Source organism: Rhopalosiphum maidis, chromosome 4 (genome assembly GCF_003676215.2).
Source record: "Rhopalosiphum maidis isolate BTI-1 chromosome 4, ASM367621v3, whole genome shotgun sequence".
NCBI classification, from domain to species: Eukaryota; Metazoa; Arthropoda; class Insecta; order Hemiptera; family Aphididae; genus Rhopalosiphum; species Rhopalosiphum maidis.
In genome coordinates this window covers 49331123-49352963 of record NC_040880.1, presented here as the reverse complement: position 1 = coordinate 49352963, position 21841 = coordinate 49331123, and the positions used below count along the sequence as shown (strand labels likewise).

The following is a 21841-nucleotide window of genomic DNA, read 5'->3' as shown; positions in this document are numbered from 1 at the left end:
ATTTTACATTTATTTGAAATTTAAATTCAAAATAATAAACATGACAAGCTGGGTAATAAAGTTAAACAATATCTTATTCCATCATCAACATTGAACTATAAAGGATTCAGAAAAAGCATTGATGTGTTTCACATTTTTGATTAACTAAACCCAATAAATACGTGTTTGGGATATATTGGTCATAGTTTTTTCTTGTTATTTTTATTATTGTTATAGTTTTTATTTTTCTATCTTTTTTATTATTATTAAATATAAAATAAAATTAGTACTTTTACTCTACAATACGAGGTTCCACCTCAGTGTAGAGTAACTTCTAGTAATAATCTAGTTGTAAAATATATATATTATATATTTCTTGAACTAGAATTTTAAATAATAATAAAAAAAAAAATTCCTCTGTTAGTTTAGTACAATTTGTCAGTCTTCAGTATCTAATGGAGTACTAATCCTAGACGACATCAGTTGAGGAGAAATGGTAGTTGTGTGTTATGTAGAAATAAACATGACCGTGATAGATGTTTAAAAACAACTGACGGCAAACTGGTAATCAACAAATCAACACTAACCATGTTTCAATAAATTAAATTTATTAACACAATATGTAAAGTGGAAACATGACCTTATTAATAATTAATAAAATAAAATAAAGTACAAGCAAAAAAGTATATTAAAAAAAAATTGTCTTAAATGTTATACACACACATATATATATATATATATTGTATGTTATTAAATATGAGTAAGTATAGATAATAGTATAAAGATAATAATTAAATAATTTTTTTTAAAAAAAAAAAAAAAAAAAAAAAAAAAAATATTAAAATAGTTTTTAAATAAATTTATTTAAACAAAAAACATGGGTGTATTAACTGTGAATGAATGGTTCAGTTTATTTTTGTTTTGCTCATCATCTAAATGATTGAGGTCAATGGTTTTGCTAAAAAATAATATACAGATTAATAAATTTATGTTTTAATATTATAATACTGTAAGCAAATAACTAACTTTTCAATATAAGCTCGGGCTCTAAATGCAGCCAAATGAGCATAGTAGGTAGGTGCCGGATATGAAACAGAACGTGTACAACGTGCAAACATAAAACATAGGTAAAATGTCAGTTGTTCCAACTGGTCTTCGGTGAAATTATTGTCATCCCATATGAGATGATATTTGGTTGGTCTTGATGTGCCCTTGATAAATAAAAATTTGGTAATAAAAAAGAAACATATTGTATTAGCTTTTAAGTAAATATAACATATAATATTTATAATAACTAACTTGAATACTAGCATGGCTACATAAATAAAAATCGAGTTCTGTTGGATGGGTAATTTGAGTATCTACAATTGTACCAGAAGGAACATTAGCAAACTTGCCGTCCATATCACAACTAGACTTGGGAAACATTCTAGTATGATGTCTTTTCTGTACAACCAAAAATGTCACTGAAGGTCTGTAGTTAATATTGAGTCTAAGACAAGCTCTTCGAATAGCAATCAGTTCATGTTCCAACAACTGTAGAAATTGGCCTTCGCTTACACCATCTCTAAAATATAATATTTTCTTTGGCACAATATTTGTTTTTTCCTTGTATTTAAGCAACTGTAAATGAATTATGTCTTCTAAATCTTGAATGATTTCAACTTTAGGAGATTGCAAGCGCCATTCCATATTGTATTGGCTTCCATGAATATCATGACTGGCTGCTACCTAAGATAGAAAAAAAAATGTTTTTAAAAAATTTTGTAAAAATTACTAATATAAGTATTGTGGTTATCTAAAATTATTTTAGAATCAGATTGCAAAAAAAAAAAAAATAGCGCTATAATAACTCATTTTTTATAGGAAGCAGATGTCCCAATTTAAAATACAAAAAAGCAAAAAGACAGTTTAATAAAAAATAAAAATAAATATCCATCCAATAACCAACATATATAACTAAAATCAGAGCAGTTCTCATGACAAGGGTGGCCAACAGGTCGATCACAACTCCCTTTCGTATTTTCTTAGTTTGTACTTTTTGTTTTTTTTTGGAAATTTGTGTTAATTTATGTTTAATCCATGAATATAAAAATTAGATTTAGAAAACGGCAATAAATAACTGTGAAAAACGATATTATACACAATATACCAGGGATGGCCAGCGAGAAGAGACTCATAAGCCACCAAATATATTAATAAATATGGAAGAGCCAAAATGTAAAAAAAAAAGAAAAAAAGTCATGAAAAAATTTTATGATAGTATATGAGCCGCAAAAGTCTATGTGCGAGCCACGGCTTGGCCACCCCTGCAATATACACTGATATCAAGTAGCTTCATTGCGACATATAGGTGAATTAAATAAACATAATAATAATAATAAGTTAAAAGTAATAATTTGTAATACAATATATTAAAATATGTGTTGTGTAAAACTGTGACATTAAACAATACTTATAAACAGGGCTTTGCACCCAAACATAACCCGAAACCCAAATTATTATTAAATACATAAAAATGAGTGCTATATCAGTGAAAAATGACTGAATGATTGATGGTAAGTATATAATTTTTATTATTATATTTGCTTTAAAAATAAAATAAAACTATTATATCAAATATGCATAGAAAATGTCATGTTAATTGATATAAAACACGTAATTAACTATAATTAACCCAAATAAATTTGTATTTAACCGTAACCAGAAAAGTTTGTTTACCTGAAACACCCGAAATTCAATATCTCAAATTTTCTTTTAACACCTAAAATTCAAAACTCGAAAAAATGATTCCGGTGAAAATTTTTGCTTATAAGTGTAATACGCATGTATATAAAAAATATTTTTATTTATTGACAATTTTTTTTTTTTTGTCAATCGCGACAACCGGGAAAAACTCAGAAGTCAATCACAATCTATTACAGTTGACCATCCCTGCTATATGAGAACCGATTTTTAATTGTCTTAATGAAGAAAAAAAAAGATTTGTTGTAAAAATGGAGGCATTGCTATAGAATTGTTATTTACATCCACTCTAATAGTATGAAATTTAAATTTTACTTACAGCAGCAACTGATGGAATAGCAGTCTGATCAGGGGATGGATGTGTCACATCAGCTCCAAAAATAATAGCCCCTTCCATACTCGGTGGACTAAAATATACATAAAAATGATTTTTATTTATTTACTTAGATAATAAGATTTTATTAGATTCAATTTTGATTACTTAAAAATGTATTATATTAATTTGTTTGAACAATATACCAAAAATAAATATTAAGCATAATTTATATTATATTTATGTCATCAGAAGTTCAAAATATCTATAAGGTATAAGGTATAAGAATATTAAAAGCAAAGATAGTATACATATGTCATACATTGATGATACAATGATAATTTGTAACAAGGATATTTTTTACTGAGTTTTATATTGAATTTTCAAACTGGTTTTATTTAATGACGCTGTTGTCTAGCAATCAAAAAAAAAAAAAAACATTTAGAATTTAGTTAGCATTACAATAATGCTGTAATTAGTTATTTTAAATGTATAATTTTTTTTTTTATAAGTATTTATTTTAAAACAGGTTCAAAATTTGATGAAATTAGATATTTTAAACAAAAATAATAATTTGTACTGTATTTTGAAATTTGGTAAATACATTAATTAGTATTATGATTTTTTTAGTATATTTTAATTTTTTTTTAATTATTTGTACCTATGCAATGTAATAATATGGATTATATTGTTTTTGAAATCAATTATTTTTTATTTGTTTTAATCATAATTGATAGTTATCATTTTATGTTCAATATTTCAAATCATCACAGTTTTGTACTTTATATCCACAATTTGTGATAAATAAAAATATTTATCTAACTTAATTATGGAACATAAAACTTCTATTATAAAGTTAGTAAGCAGTTAGTAGTCATGAAAAGATTTAATTTATATTTTAAAAGGCTTGATATAAATATTATCATCTACAAGTTTATATTGTTTATTATTATATTAGTTGAAATTACAACTATATTATTGTAAGATTAAATGATATTGGATTATTCAATCGATAACTCAAAATACAATTAAAACTGCAGACTTAAATTATTAGATTATAATTCCTGTACAATGAATCATTATCAAGATTCTGCTGTACATTAAAATTGTCTAATTCAAGTATATACATTTTAATTTAGAATATTGATCTATGCTTATAGAAAAAAGAAAATATTTAAATTGTTTTCTATTTTGAACTGCTTTATCATCTAGTATATTATTACCTGCTTTTATTAGCAAGAGTGTGATTAATTCCATTCAGTTTCGAGTTTATTTTTAGTAGAATATTGGAAGATGTTGATGGATTCATTTTAAACATTGTCTTGGATTTAATGCATTGTGTAAGAATACCAACTTCCAATTCTGATTTTTGCTTAACAGCGGCTTAAATAAAATTAAGACAATTTTATATTAAATGGTATAATTAATAATACATTAATTATTTTTTAAAAATGATTACATCACATACATTAAACAATTTAATAGATACAATTGAATATTAGTAATATATACAGTAGACATTTAATATGTTTGATCTGAGTTAGAAAAATAAATTAAATACTCTTTCATAAAATAATTTATTACAAATTAATTTTAATATTACTTACCATATATTCCAGGCGGATAATCTGGAATAATAACCACAACTAATTCTACATTGTTAGCTTTTAGCTTTGTAAAAAGGTTCCCAACTAAGGTTTTTATTTCACTCAAACGGGCATTCCTTTGCACCACATTGTTTATTGGAGGATTCATTGGGTTGACAGAAACATTCAAACTATTACCACTCGCTATCAAAGTTCTTTCAAAGTTTCTAAAATAAAAAATAAACAATTAGTTAAAAAGTAATTAAAAAAAAATTAAAATAATTATAATTTTACTTAATGCTTTGCATATTTGTGCGGCCATCTAGATTTAATACAACCCATCTGGTAATACATACAGCTTTAGTAAATAAAGATTTATCAATTTTCCAAACACCAGCATTTGGTGTCTTTTCCTGAAAAATATACAAATTATATATTTGTGGTATTTCTTCTAACTCTGTGGTGTTCTTCTTACAGGATGAATAATATTATTTACAACTTACTTAAGAATAATAAGTAATAATTATGTATTCTATTTACTTTTATTAGCTACTTTAAATTAAAAGCCTATCAGGCTGCTATTGTATACTATTGCTTTAAATTTTAGAATGACAACATTTTTTTTTTTTATAATAATTTAAAAATGTAAAATTCTTATTTTTATTTGGGCCGCTAATTCTTTTTAATTCATGAATGTGGCCTGAAGTTACCGATTATTAATATAGATCAGTGTTTCTCAACCTTTTTGTAATGGAAGCCCTCAAATTTACTCCTTATTGGTTATGTGACCCACCCACACTAAAAATAAATTATTTATGGGTAAGTTTAGCCAGTTGCGACCCATAGGTTGGGAAACACTGATATAGACAATAGATACAAATTATAAAATAATAAATATAAAAATGAAGTCACTGATTTTTATTGTTCAACTATACAGGGTGATTCTTTTATCATAAAACACTCATTATTTTATTAAGTGTTCATGTTTTTGAGTACATTTTTTTTACATAGTTTCAAGTTGTTAAAAAAACTAAGTTTTTATTAAAAAATTATATTTATAAATATTTTTTTATCATTATATTTTTTACATTTTTTAATGACAACAGAGTTTTAATTTCATATTCCAAAGCAGAATATTTTTCTGAGTATTTTGATACATAAAAATCAAATTTAGGGTGAGTAGTTTAAGAGTTATATGTATTTAAAGTTTAGACAAACGGAGTAATGGACAAACATTTTGCGGGGTAACCTCGTACCACTCCATTCCGTGCAAAAAAACTTTTAATATTTATAACTCATAAACTATCTGCCCTTAATTCAATTGTTATGTATCAAAATACTCAAAACACAATTATTATGCTTTGGAACATGAAATTAAAACTCTGTGTTGTCATTCAAAAAAGTAAAAACTTAAAAAAAATATAAGAATAAAAAATATTTAAAAATATAACTTTTAATAAAAACGTTTTTTTAACAACTTGAAACTATGTAAAAAAAATGTACTCAAAAACATAAAATACATTATGAAATAATGAGTGTTTTGTGATAAAAGAATCACTCTGTACAGAAACAAACTAATTAGATTTTAAAACAATTTAGATAATTTCAAGAATCATGGGAGTTTTAATAATTTTTATCCATTTAATTTTATAAAATAAAAATAATGAATAGAATAAGACATAATATTGTATTTTACTACTCATAAGTTAGAAAGTTCAACTTTTAAAAAGTGTTTAGTTTGAACTACACTGATAGAAAAATGTTAAGAATAAAAAGTTAACAATTATCTTTTAATCAAGAATTTTAATGTACCTAAAAATATATCAGCATTATTAATAGTTATAATATTTTGATATTCATATTTTTAAAACGTTGCATATCCCTTTTATCAACAAAGAATATAGTTTTAAGACCATTAATAGGATAATTGAAACAGAAATATTCATCACAACTATCATAAAAATAATGATGGTTAAAAGTACGTTATACCCACATGTGTTGCTCTATGGAAAATTTGAAGTAAATTTGCATTCATTAGAACACATTTTGTGTTGTTAGCTTTAATATTCAAGTAAATTTTTCTATTATCAAATTTAAAGATAAGAATATCATCTAGACAATATCATATGCTTTTATTGATATTATCGTTTTAAAGTGAGTTATAGCTATGTAAAATAATACAACTTTAAAGTGTTTATAACTCACTTAAAAATGATAATATAAATAAAGGCATATAACATTGTCTTATAATATTCTTACATTTAAATTTGATAATAGGTTAATTTACTCTAATATTAAAGCTAACATCACAAAATATGTTCTGTTGATCACACATTTTCTATGATGTATGTATGTTAATAAGACAGAGACAAAGCATAAGGGTATAATGTCCTCTTAAAAACATCAATGATATAATACATCGCATAAATCATTCAACTTTGAACTAAAATTAAAATTTGCTTTGATCAGATCAAATAATAAATTATTGATTACTTTATAAATCAACTGTTAATACTTAATTTACTAAAACATTTTTAAAATTACCCCATTAGCATATGACAAGACAGGCTGAGGCAAAACTCTTGCTGGGATTGAAGCAAAATTCTCTGTAACGGAAATACCAAACTCGTTCAATACAGGATCTTGGTTGTATTTAATGTCTTTGATGCAATTTTCAATAGTCTGTCGTCGTTCTGCAGGAGGCCGAGCTGCATTTCTTACCATGGTAGCAGTTTGCATTTCAGATAATTTTTTCAAACGCAATTGTCCCCTTTGAACAATGCATAGCTAAAAAATGTATTAAACAATATGACTTGAGTTCAACATTTTTAAAATTAATTCTATGAATTGTATTGTAGATGCTATTACATAAATAACAAAAATATAAAACTATATAATTTTGAACTATTATGTATAAATATTAACTATTAAGTAATATTATACTTATTTACCTCAATCGGAATAGCAGTTTTTTTATTTACATTGCCAACATGTAAACAAGGTAAATTTGGATACTTGATAACATAGTTTCGCGTAAGTTTGAAGTATTGCACTACATTAATTGATTGTACACCTTTAGCAGAATCCTCCATATTAAATCTAAAAAGATAATGTCAATAATTGTTAATGTTTTATTTACAATTTTCATTTTATTTGCCATTTTTCCACAAATTGAAAATTGTTCACACTATTGGGGATTATAATATTACAATTCAAATAAATACCAGTTAACAGATAATAATATAATTGCAATAATAAGCTTATTTTTTTATTAATGGATAGTTTTAAAATTTAATACTACTAATAATATTTGTATATTGAATTTTAAAATATTACTCCATTAAAAACAATATAATTTGTAAAATTTCTTAAAATATAGGACAGACCTTTACAAACTTCACATCAGTGAACTGATCTCCAATTAGGAATATACACTACAAACAAACAACTTTACTCCTACATCTGTATATTGAAAGGTGAAATAGGAAATATAAATGGCATTATAAATTGATTAAAAATGTTAAAAATGTTACTTTATAAACTATTCATAAAACTTAGGAAGAAAAAAGTTTTGTTATTGAGTTAAGACCTTAAGTAGTTTACGATATTCTAACTTTAACTATTTTCCAAAACAAAAAATATTTAGCAAATTTTTGATTTTATTTGTTGTATTATTTAAATTTTACTATTAAATATGCATGATTAGTAAAAAAAAATAAAATATATTTCTAATTGATTTATTAAACAGTATAGAAAACACAGTTGAAGATAACTAGCATTGATTAATGAATGTAAAAGAACGAAATTATTGTGTTTCCTTTTAAGCATTATTCGATTTCTTTAAAAGGCACTGTTTAATTGTCTAGGTTTATTAGATTACTTATATTAGCAATAGCATGAATATTAAAGACCGCTAAGCTGTGCTAATTTAAGTAGTTTAACATTTTATTGCAAGGAATGTACTCCAAGCAGTAATTATGTCATTTTTATACATACAGAATAGGAAATTAATTTAAACACAATTTAAATGTTAACAGTAAGACTAAAGAATAGATTTTGTAATAAATGCTTTTTTCATATGGTATATGATAGACAGATAAAAGTATACTTTCAAATATAGCTCAATATTGCAAGTATAAAGAGCACTTTTAAATTTCAAAGTTTATATCTTTGTAATTTGCTTTAAAATTAAATTAAAAAAAATTAATTGAATTAATAAAATTCTTATTTTGTTGTCCTAACCTAAATTTAGCGGCAGTGTCAAGGAGACCAACGACTTTGTACGAACGCTTTGTGTTGGGTTGATTTGGAACCATAAAGTCAATTTTTAATCCTTTAACATAAGTTGATAATGTGTTAAAACTCCTCATATCCATTTCTTTAGTGAGATCACATTGCAATTCAATAGTTATGTAGTTAATTAATGGTTGATGTTTAGGAAATCCTTTGTGTGCCACTAAAATAAAATATTAATAAATTAAATTAACATATATAAAAGTAGAACATTTAGAACAAAGACTGCGTAAGAGGATGTCAGCGTAGTATTTGTTATCTACATCTAACCTATGCATTTGCAACATAGCAAATTTTACGTTCACAATGACTAACCATATTAATTTCTTAAATTAGAGTGAAATGACCTATTATAAAATTTAAAGTTAAGAACATTATCTAGGGCATTTCATAAGCGTTTTATTATATTTTAATTTTAAAGCAAGTTATGAGTATTTTAAAATTGTAAATTATTTATACATCCTGAATGCACCAAAGAGTAGCACTCTCTCAGTGGCCAGAATGTATAGAGAAATTACATTACTGGACATACATATGCTACAAAATTCTGACATCAATGATACTAGATTTTAAATAATAAATATGAAAATGAAAATATAAATATCATTTAAATATTTCAAATACTAATAGTTATTCATTTATGAATTACAAAAAATCAATTTTATTCAAAATATGACATCTTGTGTGAATACTTGAACACAATTTTAATTTTTAGTTTTTTAAATTACTTTAAAAATCTTTTAGTATTGTTCCCTCTTCATCTCAAATTTTAAGCTAAATCAAATTTTAACCATAAGGCATCTCAAAAGAAGATTGAAGAATTTTGATTATATATTACTTAGTATTTACCATCTATATTAAGATAAGGTTTCCAACCCATAACAGGACTTTGAAAAAATCCTTTCCATAATTCCATTCCTTCACCTAAGTCGACTGGTGTAATACGTGGAAGTGGGAAAAATGATCTTCCAACATTAGTGAATCTATAACACATAATAAATAATTAATTAAAATTTAACATTCAAAATTTTAGGGAACTGTACTTAAGAATAAAACCAGGGGCATTATCTAATTCTTTCAACATTTTTTCCCCCAAAAACATAATAATTATTTTTTATACTTTATATTTTAAGGCTCTTACTTATAGGCTAATAGTTTGTACACGAAAACAATTTTAAATCGCCACAAATTGTATTCATTAAGACATAAAACTTATACACTATAATACTCTACACACACAGTTAAAATTTGCCCATTGTGAATAGACCTATTTAAAACAATATGTTTAACTTTAGCCATCTTGAGTAAATGTTTGCCTAAAATTATATATGTAATTCTTAGTATTATGTCCAGTGTTCAAAAGTCAAGTGTCACAATAAGTCTCATAAAGTTATTATGTGTTGTAAAATGTATTTCTTATAAAACTATTTATTACATATTTCAAATGATTAGCAGTAAAAGAAAATTATTGATTTATAAATTACCATATCATACTGGATACAAACCAGTGGCATGATAATATAGTTGTTATAAGAAAATAGGAACATATAGCTTAAGCTTGATTATGTAAATTAGGGTACACAAAATAGTTTTAAATAAAATTATTGCTGATTTTTTATTTTGTATTAATAAAATAAAACTAAGTATTGATAAATAATTCTTTAAGTATATTGCTGAACAACAAAAAGTAAGAATATTCGGTTCAGTATCTACTTAGGTATCATTTAATATATATGAAAAGGAAATCATGCTATAAAGGATTTTATACTTGCATGTATATAAGGTGATTTCTTAAGCCATGCTCACCCCATTATTATGCTAAAATTATGTATATATTCAAATTCTGATTTTTACATAGTTTCAAGTTGTTAAAAACTCAACGTTTTCATAAAAAAATTATATTTTTTTTAAATTTTTACTTTTTTGAATAACAACACAGAGTTTTAATTTCATATTCCAAAGCAGAATAATTGTTTTGAGTATTTTGATACATAAAAATTGAATTAAGGGTAAATAGTTTATAAGTTATAAGTATTTAAAGTTTTGATGCGCGGAATAGAGTGGTATGGGGTTACCCCGCAAAATGTTTGTCCACCACATCGCTTGTCTAAACTTTAAATACATATAACTCATAAACTACTCGCCCTAAATTTGATCTTTAAGTATCAAAATACTCAGAAAAATCTTTTACTTTGGAATATGAAATTAAAACTATATGTTGTCGTTCAAAAAAGTAAAAACCTTAAAAAAATATAAGGATAAAAATTATTTAAAAATATAATTTTATAATAAAAACGTTGTATTTTAACAACTTGAAATTGTGTACAAATCAGAATTTGAATATATGTAAATTTAAGCATAAAAATGGGTTAAGCATGCTTAAAAAATCACCTTATAAATATAATAATGCATGTGACACACACACAACATGGAAATATATGCATGTAATTCTTAACATAATTTATTTGAATTTAATATCATAGTAAATTTATTTATTATTGAATTTATATGGGAAATATAAACTATGCTCGAGTATAATTTTTTTCTTCGTATTTTCATTTTAAAATGGGTTACAAAGACTTATGTTTTATAAGTCCATTTTTAAATTCATATAACTTGTTTTGAAAAAAACTTACCAGAGTAGTTTATATTATCCTCTACAAATTTGGTATGTTACATATTGTGTGTTAAACAGATAAAACACATGCAGGTATAAAATCCCCTTAATATATAATATATTTACATTATCTTATTCACCTTAATGAAAATGGTCGGTTTTTCAAAATAATATCCAATGCCTGAAATGCTTCTCCTGGGGTAGAGTTGGATGATCCAGATCTTAAATATTCCTCGATTTTACTCATCTGAATTTTATTGACAATCGAGGTAGCAATAGTAAATTCTATTGTTCTATTGTTTTCATCATTTAACACAGATACTAAATCAGTTTTCTACAAATAAATAAGTAATTACTTGTAGGAGTTAAAATCACGATGTTGTATTATTATTATATTTATTAGAGATATCTATAATATAAATCTTTTTATAAATACAATTTATTATTCTTAACCTTGTGAATACTTGGTAAATAACCAGGGATTTAATAGCACTAAAAAAATAGTAAAAAAAAGAGAGTAGTTAGCTGCTCTATTCTACAGTACAAATATATCTCATCATTGAGTAAGTCATTGTAAGGTATGTGTTAAATTTAAATTCAATAATATACCAATGCATATAAAATCTAAGTGGAAACTTGGCTGATTGAGTGTTGGCTTATTATCTTTTAATATTATATTGCTATTAATTAATAATTATTATAGTAATTTAATTTAGAATTAGTTATATGCTAATATAAACTTCTATAAATTGCAGGTAAAGCATAAAATTAATCTAAACCTTTTGAAAGTATTGTTGTGTATACTGAATAAAAAAATATAATAATGTATATAAGAGTATCAAATTCCTAGAAAAAATATTTTTAAATTTCAACACAATAACTACAATTTTTTATTAATAAAAATGTTTAAAAACATGTTTTTTAGATTTTTTTCATTATATATGACTATTACTAATAGAAAATCTTGAATTAAATTTGCAAGGTTTAACCATAAAAATTTGTGATATTGACAAATTTAAATCTTAATATGATTATAAAAAAAAAAATGTCTTTATCTATGTATATTAAATACTTTTAAGTTATGAGCAATACCTAATAGACAAGATATTGGCCTACCGAGTTTTAGAATTTCTAACGTTTGATTATAACTACAGCTGCCTACTGTAGGGTTTAAATAATTTGAATTAATTATATTTTTTACAAGTGTTTGTACTACTTTATAGCAATAATAAAAAAATATATATATATTATAATCAAACACTCAAAACTGGCCCATATTTTGAGACTCATCAAATTCTACTTGGTAACTTGCAAGACCAATCCGGTCCCTGCTTATGAGAAACATTATATTTTTCAACCCAACAAACCATTTTTTATTAATATTTGTTTTATACAAAGAAAAAAGTTTATCTCAAAAAAGAGTCAGTCTTTAAAGTTAATTATGATATATATATAAATACTAATCTAAACATTTAAAATAATATGGTTATTCGTAATTGAGTATAATCAAACATTAAAAACTGGTTATGTGTTTGCTGTTTTTTCTTCATTATTTTTCTTTTCCTAATTATTCTTAAAAAAATAAGGAGAAATTTAATTTTGACTTCAAAAGTATTATTAGATTAAATTTGCTAAAAAACGATCCTCAAAGTTAAGATCGTAAATTTTTTTCAATTATCTATAAATAGAAGGCATACTCTTAATATAACATGTTGAGCTACCAGAATAGAAAAATATGAATCAACCATTTGCAAATATTAATTTGTAGCATACTAAAAGATATATTTTTAATTAATGAACATACGCCATTTATTTCTTTTGTAGTATACATATTTCTCCGTCCATCAAATGCAAAATGAACTTTAGGGTAATGTTTGTTATTAAATTCTTCCAAAGCACATCTATAAAAAAATAAAATATAATAATATATTAACCGATAAATAAAAACAAAAATATAAGTTCTATAGTAAAATATATACATATACCTATAGTCTATTCACAATTATAGCGATACCTGATGGCGGTCAGATGCTCCTCCCACCAGTCTGGCAGGTACACTTCTTATTCTGAATAGACTATAAATGTATAATTTTTTATCACTAGTAGCCAGTGGCACCGAACACAGACTTTTGTAAAATTTTGTGTTGTCCCACCCACTCAATTTATATGCTAAACCTATTTACAATTGAAGCGATCGCTTCACATGCCATACGAGTTCAGTTCCATTAATAATAACGTAATATAGAATTTTAATTTTATTTTAAGTATAGATTTATCGAATATAAATAAGGCATAACAAATATGATAAATATTAATTTTTGAATAAAAGTTGTTCAATATTAAAAAATGAACATATTAATACTTATTAATAATTGTTAAAATAAATTACCTTAGAAGTCTTTTTGGTAGATCTGGAGTGAATTGTACATCTACGTGGTATACAATTTTTTTGAATAATTTATCAAGGTTAAGAGGAAGATGATTCACTTCAATCGTAGTTGCGCGCCCCATAGAACCTCCAGCCTTAGGATTTTTTCTTTTAGGAATAAATAATTTACTTTTTAATATTGTAATTTGTTGTTCAATTTGTTGATTTCCTAAATAAAATATAACTAAATTAGTACCTAGTAAAACAATACTTAAATATAATTTTAAGTTACCTTGAGTTGGAGCTGATTGTGGCACAACAGGTGGTTTATTACCTATGACAAAATTGTAGTTAATTAAGTTCAAAGAAAAAATTGAATACAAATCATTGTTTATTCACATTCTCATGATAAAATAAATAGATGTTATAACTAAATCCCAGATTTAATTGATATTGCAACTATTTTTTGCATTTAAGATAAACAAAATTTGATCAAATATATAATCGATGTATATTTTATGTATACTACCTACTTAATTTTATAATACAATATTTTACAATTGTGTGTGTTTAAATGATCAAAATATTTAATTCAGCAAATTGTATTATATAAAAATACAACTATGATATACCCAGCTTTCTTTATAAGCAGATAATCTGTGGTTGTACCATAAAACCATTATTAAGAATTTTATTTTTATCCATTATTGTTCAAAATATATATTTATATCATTTTATTATCATTGGTATGATCTGACATGGATAATTTTAATTTATTTGAATGTTTAAGGGCTTTCTTTCTTCAGCCTCTTAGCCATCCAGTTACACTATTGCAGCTATAAAAGCCAGTCAGTATAGACATGGATGCCTCTATGGCTGTATTATTTATATTACTGCAGAGTGTATGTGTAAACCGTTAGTCTAAATACATCAAAAACATGCCTAAAATAAAATCAACTTTATAAAGTAAAGCTGAAATAAATTGTACAAAATAATGCAGTCAAATGTGGTTCAGCATTCATAAAATTACACTTATCCAAGTTATCCATTAATCTTACAAACTTGAAAGAATCAAATAGTAAACTTCTTGAAAGTATCAATATGTTTAGAAAAATTGAAGACGTTTTAACAAATATGTCAGGTCCAAAGGGAAAAAAAATTAGGATAAATTTATGTATGTAATTGAATAAAATGAAGGGTATAACACTATTGTCCTATTATGAAGTCATATCAGGTAAAGCCGATGTTAATTTAGATATTACAACACCAACCTTTTGAATTGTTTTGAATATGCACTATTGTCTTTTTTAATTTTATATTACCTTCAGGTTGTTTTTGAGTTGGTTTAGACCCGGCTGGTTGATTCTGTTTTTGTTTTTGATTCGCTTCCTTTGGTTTATTTTGTTTCTGTGTTTGCTGTTTTGGATTTGCCTTAGTTTGAGACATTTGTGGAAAGTCGTTTTGTCCTATTCAATAAATTGTTCATGTTATAAAATATAATTGTAAAGATTATTAATATCTTCTACAATTGGTACTGGTTTGTTATCCTTATCAACAAGCAACTCATAATAATCTAGGTATTCTGTTAATAATCTAACAATTTTATGATTCTCAAGAATAACATATTATATTATTATAAGTCCTATAATTATGATCACTTTTGTATAATATTTGTTCTTATTATTATTATTAAGGATGGCAGGGAGATAACAAACCAGTAATTTTTCTGCTTTTAGATTGTTTTTTAGAATATTTATGAATCTTACCTGGTTTATTCTCTGTTGGTTGGTTTTGTTTCTGGGTTTGCTGTTGTCTTGCCTCTTTTGACCCTGTTTATTTATGTTATTTTATATCAGATTAAAGAAATTTATGCTGAATTATACAGAAATAAGCTTATTATTCGCAGTGATGTATTTCTACTTAGAGCATAAAAATATAGCCAAAAGAGAGAGTACTATCTTTAAAAAGATGTGAACTTGTATAAATGATCTTATTCCAGCTAACAAACATTTAGTATAATTCAACAAAGCAAAATCAAAATTATAATTTCTAAATTAACATTTATGTTTTAACACCTATTAAAGTAATTTTAATAAAATATGTTTCATCAAAGAAGTTAATTAAATAAAAAATAAAAGAATTTGACATTCTCAACGTTATCCACTTAAAATTTGTTTATAGGTTAAAACTTTCACATTAATTTAGATACCACTATTAAAATTTGGCTTAGAAGAATTTTGTCACATTCTACATTAGACGAATAAACAGTATAAATGTGAATAGCGTCTTATAAATAGTTTAAATAAATTTTATAATTAATTACCTGAATTTGATGGCCCAACATTAATATTTGAATTATCTTGTTGATTACCTTTAGAAATAGAGAATGATCAAAATGTAGTCATGAATAGATATATAAATAAATAAAAAAAACTTCCGAACAGCAAATAAATATAATATTGTTAGAACGCACAAAATTTAGATTACCAAACACTAATCATAGTGGGAATTTTATTAAAGCACAAAATGTATTGTAATTTATTGTCAGATGATTTCATTTCATATAGATTTAACAAAATAGTATTATGGTTTTTAGGAGTAATACCAAGGTATCTAATATGTGATATGTAGGGTTAGAATGGATGTTTTTGCACTAAAAATATATGAATATGTATATATCTACTTATGCACTAAAATACGGCTAAATATGCATGAAAATTTTGAAAAATATTTATCAAAAAATAAAGAAATGTGAACAAAAAAAATGCAATAAATATATAAAGACAAAGTTAATTATTAATAGAATATAAATAAATTGGGTCGGTACTATATTTATGTGCTTGTTATATTAACTATTATGTATTACATTTTATAATTTACTATATAAAATGAAATAATCATTTAATATATTTTAAAAAGAATTGCACTGAATAATTATTGTTTGTTTTAAATGTTTCATTGTAAATCTTTGTCTATTTAGTGCTAATATGTAAATATTTTAGTAGACACCTTTACTCCGTATAACCATATTGAATTATCAACAATAAATATGTGAGAATTTGTAAAATACAGATAAATAAACTTATTTCAGATTCGGTTAATAAAATGTAAAATTATGGTATTTTTTAGAATTTAAAACCGTCAAATATGCGCTTAAAAACAGAAAAACACACAAATAATGCACTTATAAATAAAAAATGGTAAAATATGCAATTGTATACAAAATAAAATTTTGATATTTTGAATATAGATATCATGAAACATTTCTATAGAAGAATGGAAACTATTGGACAACATAAAAAAATATGCAAAATCATAAACATCCAAATTCTAGTAATAAGTTAAATCTTTAATTTTTGGTTTGATTAAACTCAGTTTTCTCTATAACAAAAATTATTTAGCAATGACACATAAAAATCATTTAAAATTAATTATTTTAAATAACATTCATCTGTGTAAATGAATAAATTTATTGATATATATTGTGCTAATATAAGTTTATTTATTATTATGTTATATTATTTAATTAAATAAATAATTTATACTTTAGTTTAATGAATTAAAAATAACATTTTTAAGATATGTTACTAATAAACAGTTCACATTTAGTTTCGTTACCTTTAATATTAATGTGAGTTGATCTATTATAAAACTTAATGGTAAGATCTTTATCTATGTTCGTATGTTGGTTTTTTTATGATAATTCAATTTTTTATCAACTTTTGAGTAAATAAAATAGGGCAATTTAAAAATGGAATTATTATAAAAAACCAACACAGATAAATTTCTTGCCATTAAGTTTTATAATAGATCAATTCACTGTTATATTAAAGTTAACGAACCAAAATATGAACTACTGAACGTAGATTTGCTATGTTACAAGCTTGTAAGATGGAGGCAATTGTGGGTACAGCATCCTCTTAATTATAGACTATTAACAAGAATGCAAGACACTGTGTCCTATGAAAATATAATTTTATATTCTGACCATACTACCATGGTATTCTGCCGCAGTGCGGTATACCGGTATGTCCAATGCAACAAAATATGAGATGTTAAGTTTTTTGCCACACTAACATACAACACAGTGTTAAGGTTGGGGAATGAGCTATCTGGCCTCTCAGATAAATTGGTAATTATTATTCTTTTTTTAGCAGCCACTCAGTTTTTTCCCAGTAATAATGGTAATAAATTAATTTTCTGTTCTTTATTTTTGTCAATGATTCAAGGCTCAAGCAATGAAATTATTGGTATCATGAATTTGTGATGATAGAATTAAATAGACCTGTTCAGTTTAGTACTGATTTATGGAGTAATATTAGTTATAATAATATTTTGTTGCTTTCGAATCTAATTGCATAATTTATAAAATTAGAAATTAGACAATTTCTAGTGCCTTAATATTATATAGCATGTACATATTAAATACAATAGATGAACAGATAATTAATTGATAATAAATAATAATAATTAAATTTTATGCTTATTGATTTGTATTAACATTTTGTCATAGAAACAAAGTAAAAACTATATACATATAGTAATCACATTTATTATGTGATCAGAATTTTTTGATGCATAATTATTAAAATAATTTCTCATGAATCATGTACTCGGCTAACATCAATCAATCAATTTACTTTATTTATGATAATCGTATGTGAGATATTTACTAATAAAGTATATTGAATATTTCTAATGGTCAAATCACTCTTAGTTTCCAATGGGCAGGCAGTAAAAAAAAGAAAGTCTAAGGAATTAAATAGAATACAAAAATGTGGAAAAATGACATAATTATAAGATTAGATAGACGTGAGCATTCGGTATATTATAATATTCTCAAGTCAAGTACATGAATCAGATACAGTGTTTATTTAAGACCTTCTACCTTGAAGGGGTATAGTACATTTTCAAGGAGGTATGCTGTAGAAATAAACAATGAAAGGAAGTAAAAATTTTGTTTTAAACTCCATTTATTGACATTAGATAGGTAATAACCCCACCCTCTACTGTCACCTAATTGAAATAAATACTGAAAGTGTGTGATCACCGATCAGCTTAAGACATTTTGTTATACATATCTAATGGATCTATGGATCATTTAAATTCAAAATCTAGATTAATAATTTAATCTTCTAATACATTGAATAAACATTTTTTTTTTACCTTTTTTCTGTTTTTTCTTTCCTGGGACACCTGTAAGCAAAATCATATAAAATTATGACATAATTAAAAACATTATTGTTTATAGTACCAGGAGTTCCATTATTTGGTTGATTGGGAAGCATATCAATTTAATAAATTGAAGTGCGCACTGCACGTCAGCGCGTTAATTAAACAAAACGTCCAACGTCCAACAAACAGTGCAGCGTGAAATCGGATTGATCACTATAAAACAAGAATGATGTTAAAATGGCGAACAAATTCTATCTGTCAGTATCGTATAAACAAAAAGGGTAGTGATTAATTAGACGACACAATATTTAGGGTACAAACAATTAGTTAGATTATAGTAATTTCAGTGACATTGTACTAGAATTGTCTAAGTAGAAACCACTTTTACCAGATATCAGAAAAGCTAAGCGCTCGAATACTCGATGTGACGTATAACGATTGGCGATTGAGGAATGAACAATTCCAAAATAGATAGTGAAGAGTAAACACACTGTATTATACACACAGTAGACGGTGACTGATATGAAGAATTCTGACTTGCTGAGTACTCACTACCGACCTGACACTACTCGTAATAATAGTACTCGATATTACATCACCACTACTAGTTACTACTAGTATGAGTAGTACCTACTGCGCAGCGCGCACTTACAAGTTTACAGATTTTATCAGCTTGAATACTTAATTGTGTACGGAGTACTATGGCGAAACATCACAAGCCAATGGTGAATTTACTAAGAGGGAGAATAGACTGAATCGTCGATTGTTGATTGGTGGTTTGACTTCAAAGTGCAGTGCAGACCATGCCTGAATAATTTAATAATATTAAAATATATTTATATTGTTGCCAGCGTTGCCAACCTCTTTTGCTGGTTATAATTTTTTAAGGGCACCTTGGCTCTTCCGCGTTCCGCATGATCACGTATTATAAGTATTGCATACTCTACTCTTTGATCACAGTATAATACTATAATATACTAATATAATATGATCATATTATGATCTAAGAACATACCATACATTGCCGGAGACCCATAGGAAATCGACGGCTCTTATCGACTCTGGCTGTATCTATTACGTTTATGATATCATTATAAAATCATTAATATTCAATGTTTTCAAATTATTATCTTTTAAATCAATTTGAATAATTTAATTGTAGACTGGGGCTTTGTAAAAAGATCAAAAAGGTATTGCAATTTTGAGTTTTATTTTATTGGTATTCGAAGGAAAGTCGATAGTTCTGGTATTTCCAATGATATAAATATATCATACCTTCATACCAATATAATATTTAGTTTTATACGACTATTCCAGATAAAAATATTCAAACTGTTATTCAACTCATGAGAAAAATAAATCACTAGAAATATACTTTAGTTTCTAATTTATAATGTTAAATATTTTTTACATATAATTTTATTTTTCTCAAATGGTCACTCTAGGTAGTCTAAGCCGATGCATCGTAACTGCGCATGCAACGTGGCCATTTTATAAATTACTTATCGGCTATCGCCTTAACTCCTCATTGTATGAGTCTTACACGGTTTTGTTTTTAACACTGTAACTTCGAACATATTTTTATAAATATATTTTATTTAAGTTAAATTTATTTAACTAGGTGATTATCAAATAAAAATGATAATAATTAATGCGTACAACAAAAATCGTCGTTGTCGGTATAAAATGTATAGGTTATAAAATAAAACATAATATACCTATCTGTAGAGAATAAAGTAAATGTTATAAAATTATAATGTATCAAGTTTAACATAAAATAATAAATAAAAATAAAATATTATTAAACAAAGCCAAACTTTTTACAAAATTATATATATATTAATTTGGTTGTTACTGTAATATAATTCAATATTTTTAATCATAAGTTGTACCTATATTAATTTAATTTCAACACGGTTTTACACTTTACGCCGATAAAGCGCCAAGGCCGTAACTGAAAAAAAATGTTGGGGGTCAATAAATAAAAAAAATAAATAAATAAGTATTAATAATACTAAAATTTTATAGTCAATAAACTATATTTATCAGTAAAATGTGGCCACTTAAAAATTTCGGGGTGAGTCCGGACCGCTTGAACCCCCACAGATACGGCCTTGTATAGGGCTATCTTTATTAATTTTACGGCATGCGAACTTTTGGTGTTAAAAATATTTTTAGAATGCAGAGATACGGCAAGATAATTTATTCAACCGTGCGGAAATACGGTGCATGTGAAGCTACAAATTCATAAAATATTTTTATTCATGCGGAGCTGTGGTGCGTCCGCCTAAACGTATTCCATTATTTTGATCGCTTCAATTCACTACACATAAGTTATGTGACTTAACAGTTAACAGTATACGGTTAGGTATGGCCCCTCTATATATTCTTTACTCTATAAGATTAAAACAGACAACAGTTAGGTATTTGCATCCAAAAAAAACGATTATGAATAAAACTCGATTTATTTAAAACGAGTAATACTTATATTTGTTTGGTTTTTTTTTTCAATTTATTTTATTGGCAATTCAAAAAATGATTTTTTCTACAATTTGTACTTTCAAACTTTATCAAACACTCAGCAAAAAAATATATTTTTTTTAAACATTATAATAGAATTAATAGTACGCGTGCTCTGCTCAGTATACTATAGTAGTAACATTGTAGCATTATGTTACCAAAAGTTAGATTCACAGAGCTTTAATCATTCACTTACTATAGATGAGTATAGGTAACATAATTGATTTTCAACTTATATGATCATC

General features: G+C 25.2%; 1 protein-coding gene across 1 annotated transcript; it reads right to left on the bottom strand.

Annotated features, from left to right (window-relative positions):
- Positions 1 to 775: 775 nt before the first annotated feature.
- Positions 776 to 19726, bottom strand: LOC113559272 (protein argonaute-2-like). Its single transcript, XM_026964934.1, has 21 exons — positions 19465 to 19726; positions 19156 to 19289; positions 19068 to 19097; positions 16225 to 16272; positions 15668 to 15730; positions 15224 to 15367; positions 14194 to 14235; positions 13923 to 14130; positions 13338 to 13434; positions 11674 to 11867; positions 9766 to 9899; positions 8866 to 9079; positions 7575 to 7722; positions 7168 to 7410; positions 4918 to 5036; positions 4645 to 4850; positions 4261 to 4420; positions 3044 to 3131; positions 1279 to 1710; positions 1006 to 1190; positions 776 to 937 (listed from the first exon to the last, which is right to left on the bottom strand). The coding sequence occupies exons 2-21, from the start codon at positions 19187 to 19189 to the stop codon at positions 844 to 846; spliced, it is 2883 nt and encodes a 960-aa protein (XP_026820735.1). The 5' UTR covers positions 19190 to 19289; positions 19465 to 19726; the 3' UTR covers positions 776 to 843.
- Positions 19727 to 21841: the final 2115 nt, after the last annotated feature.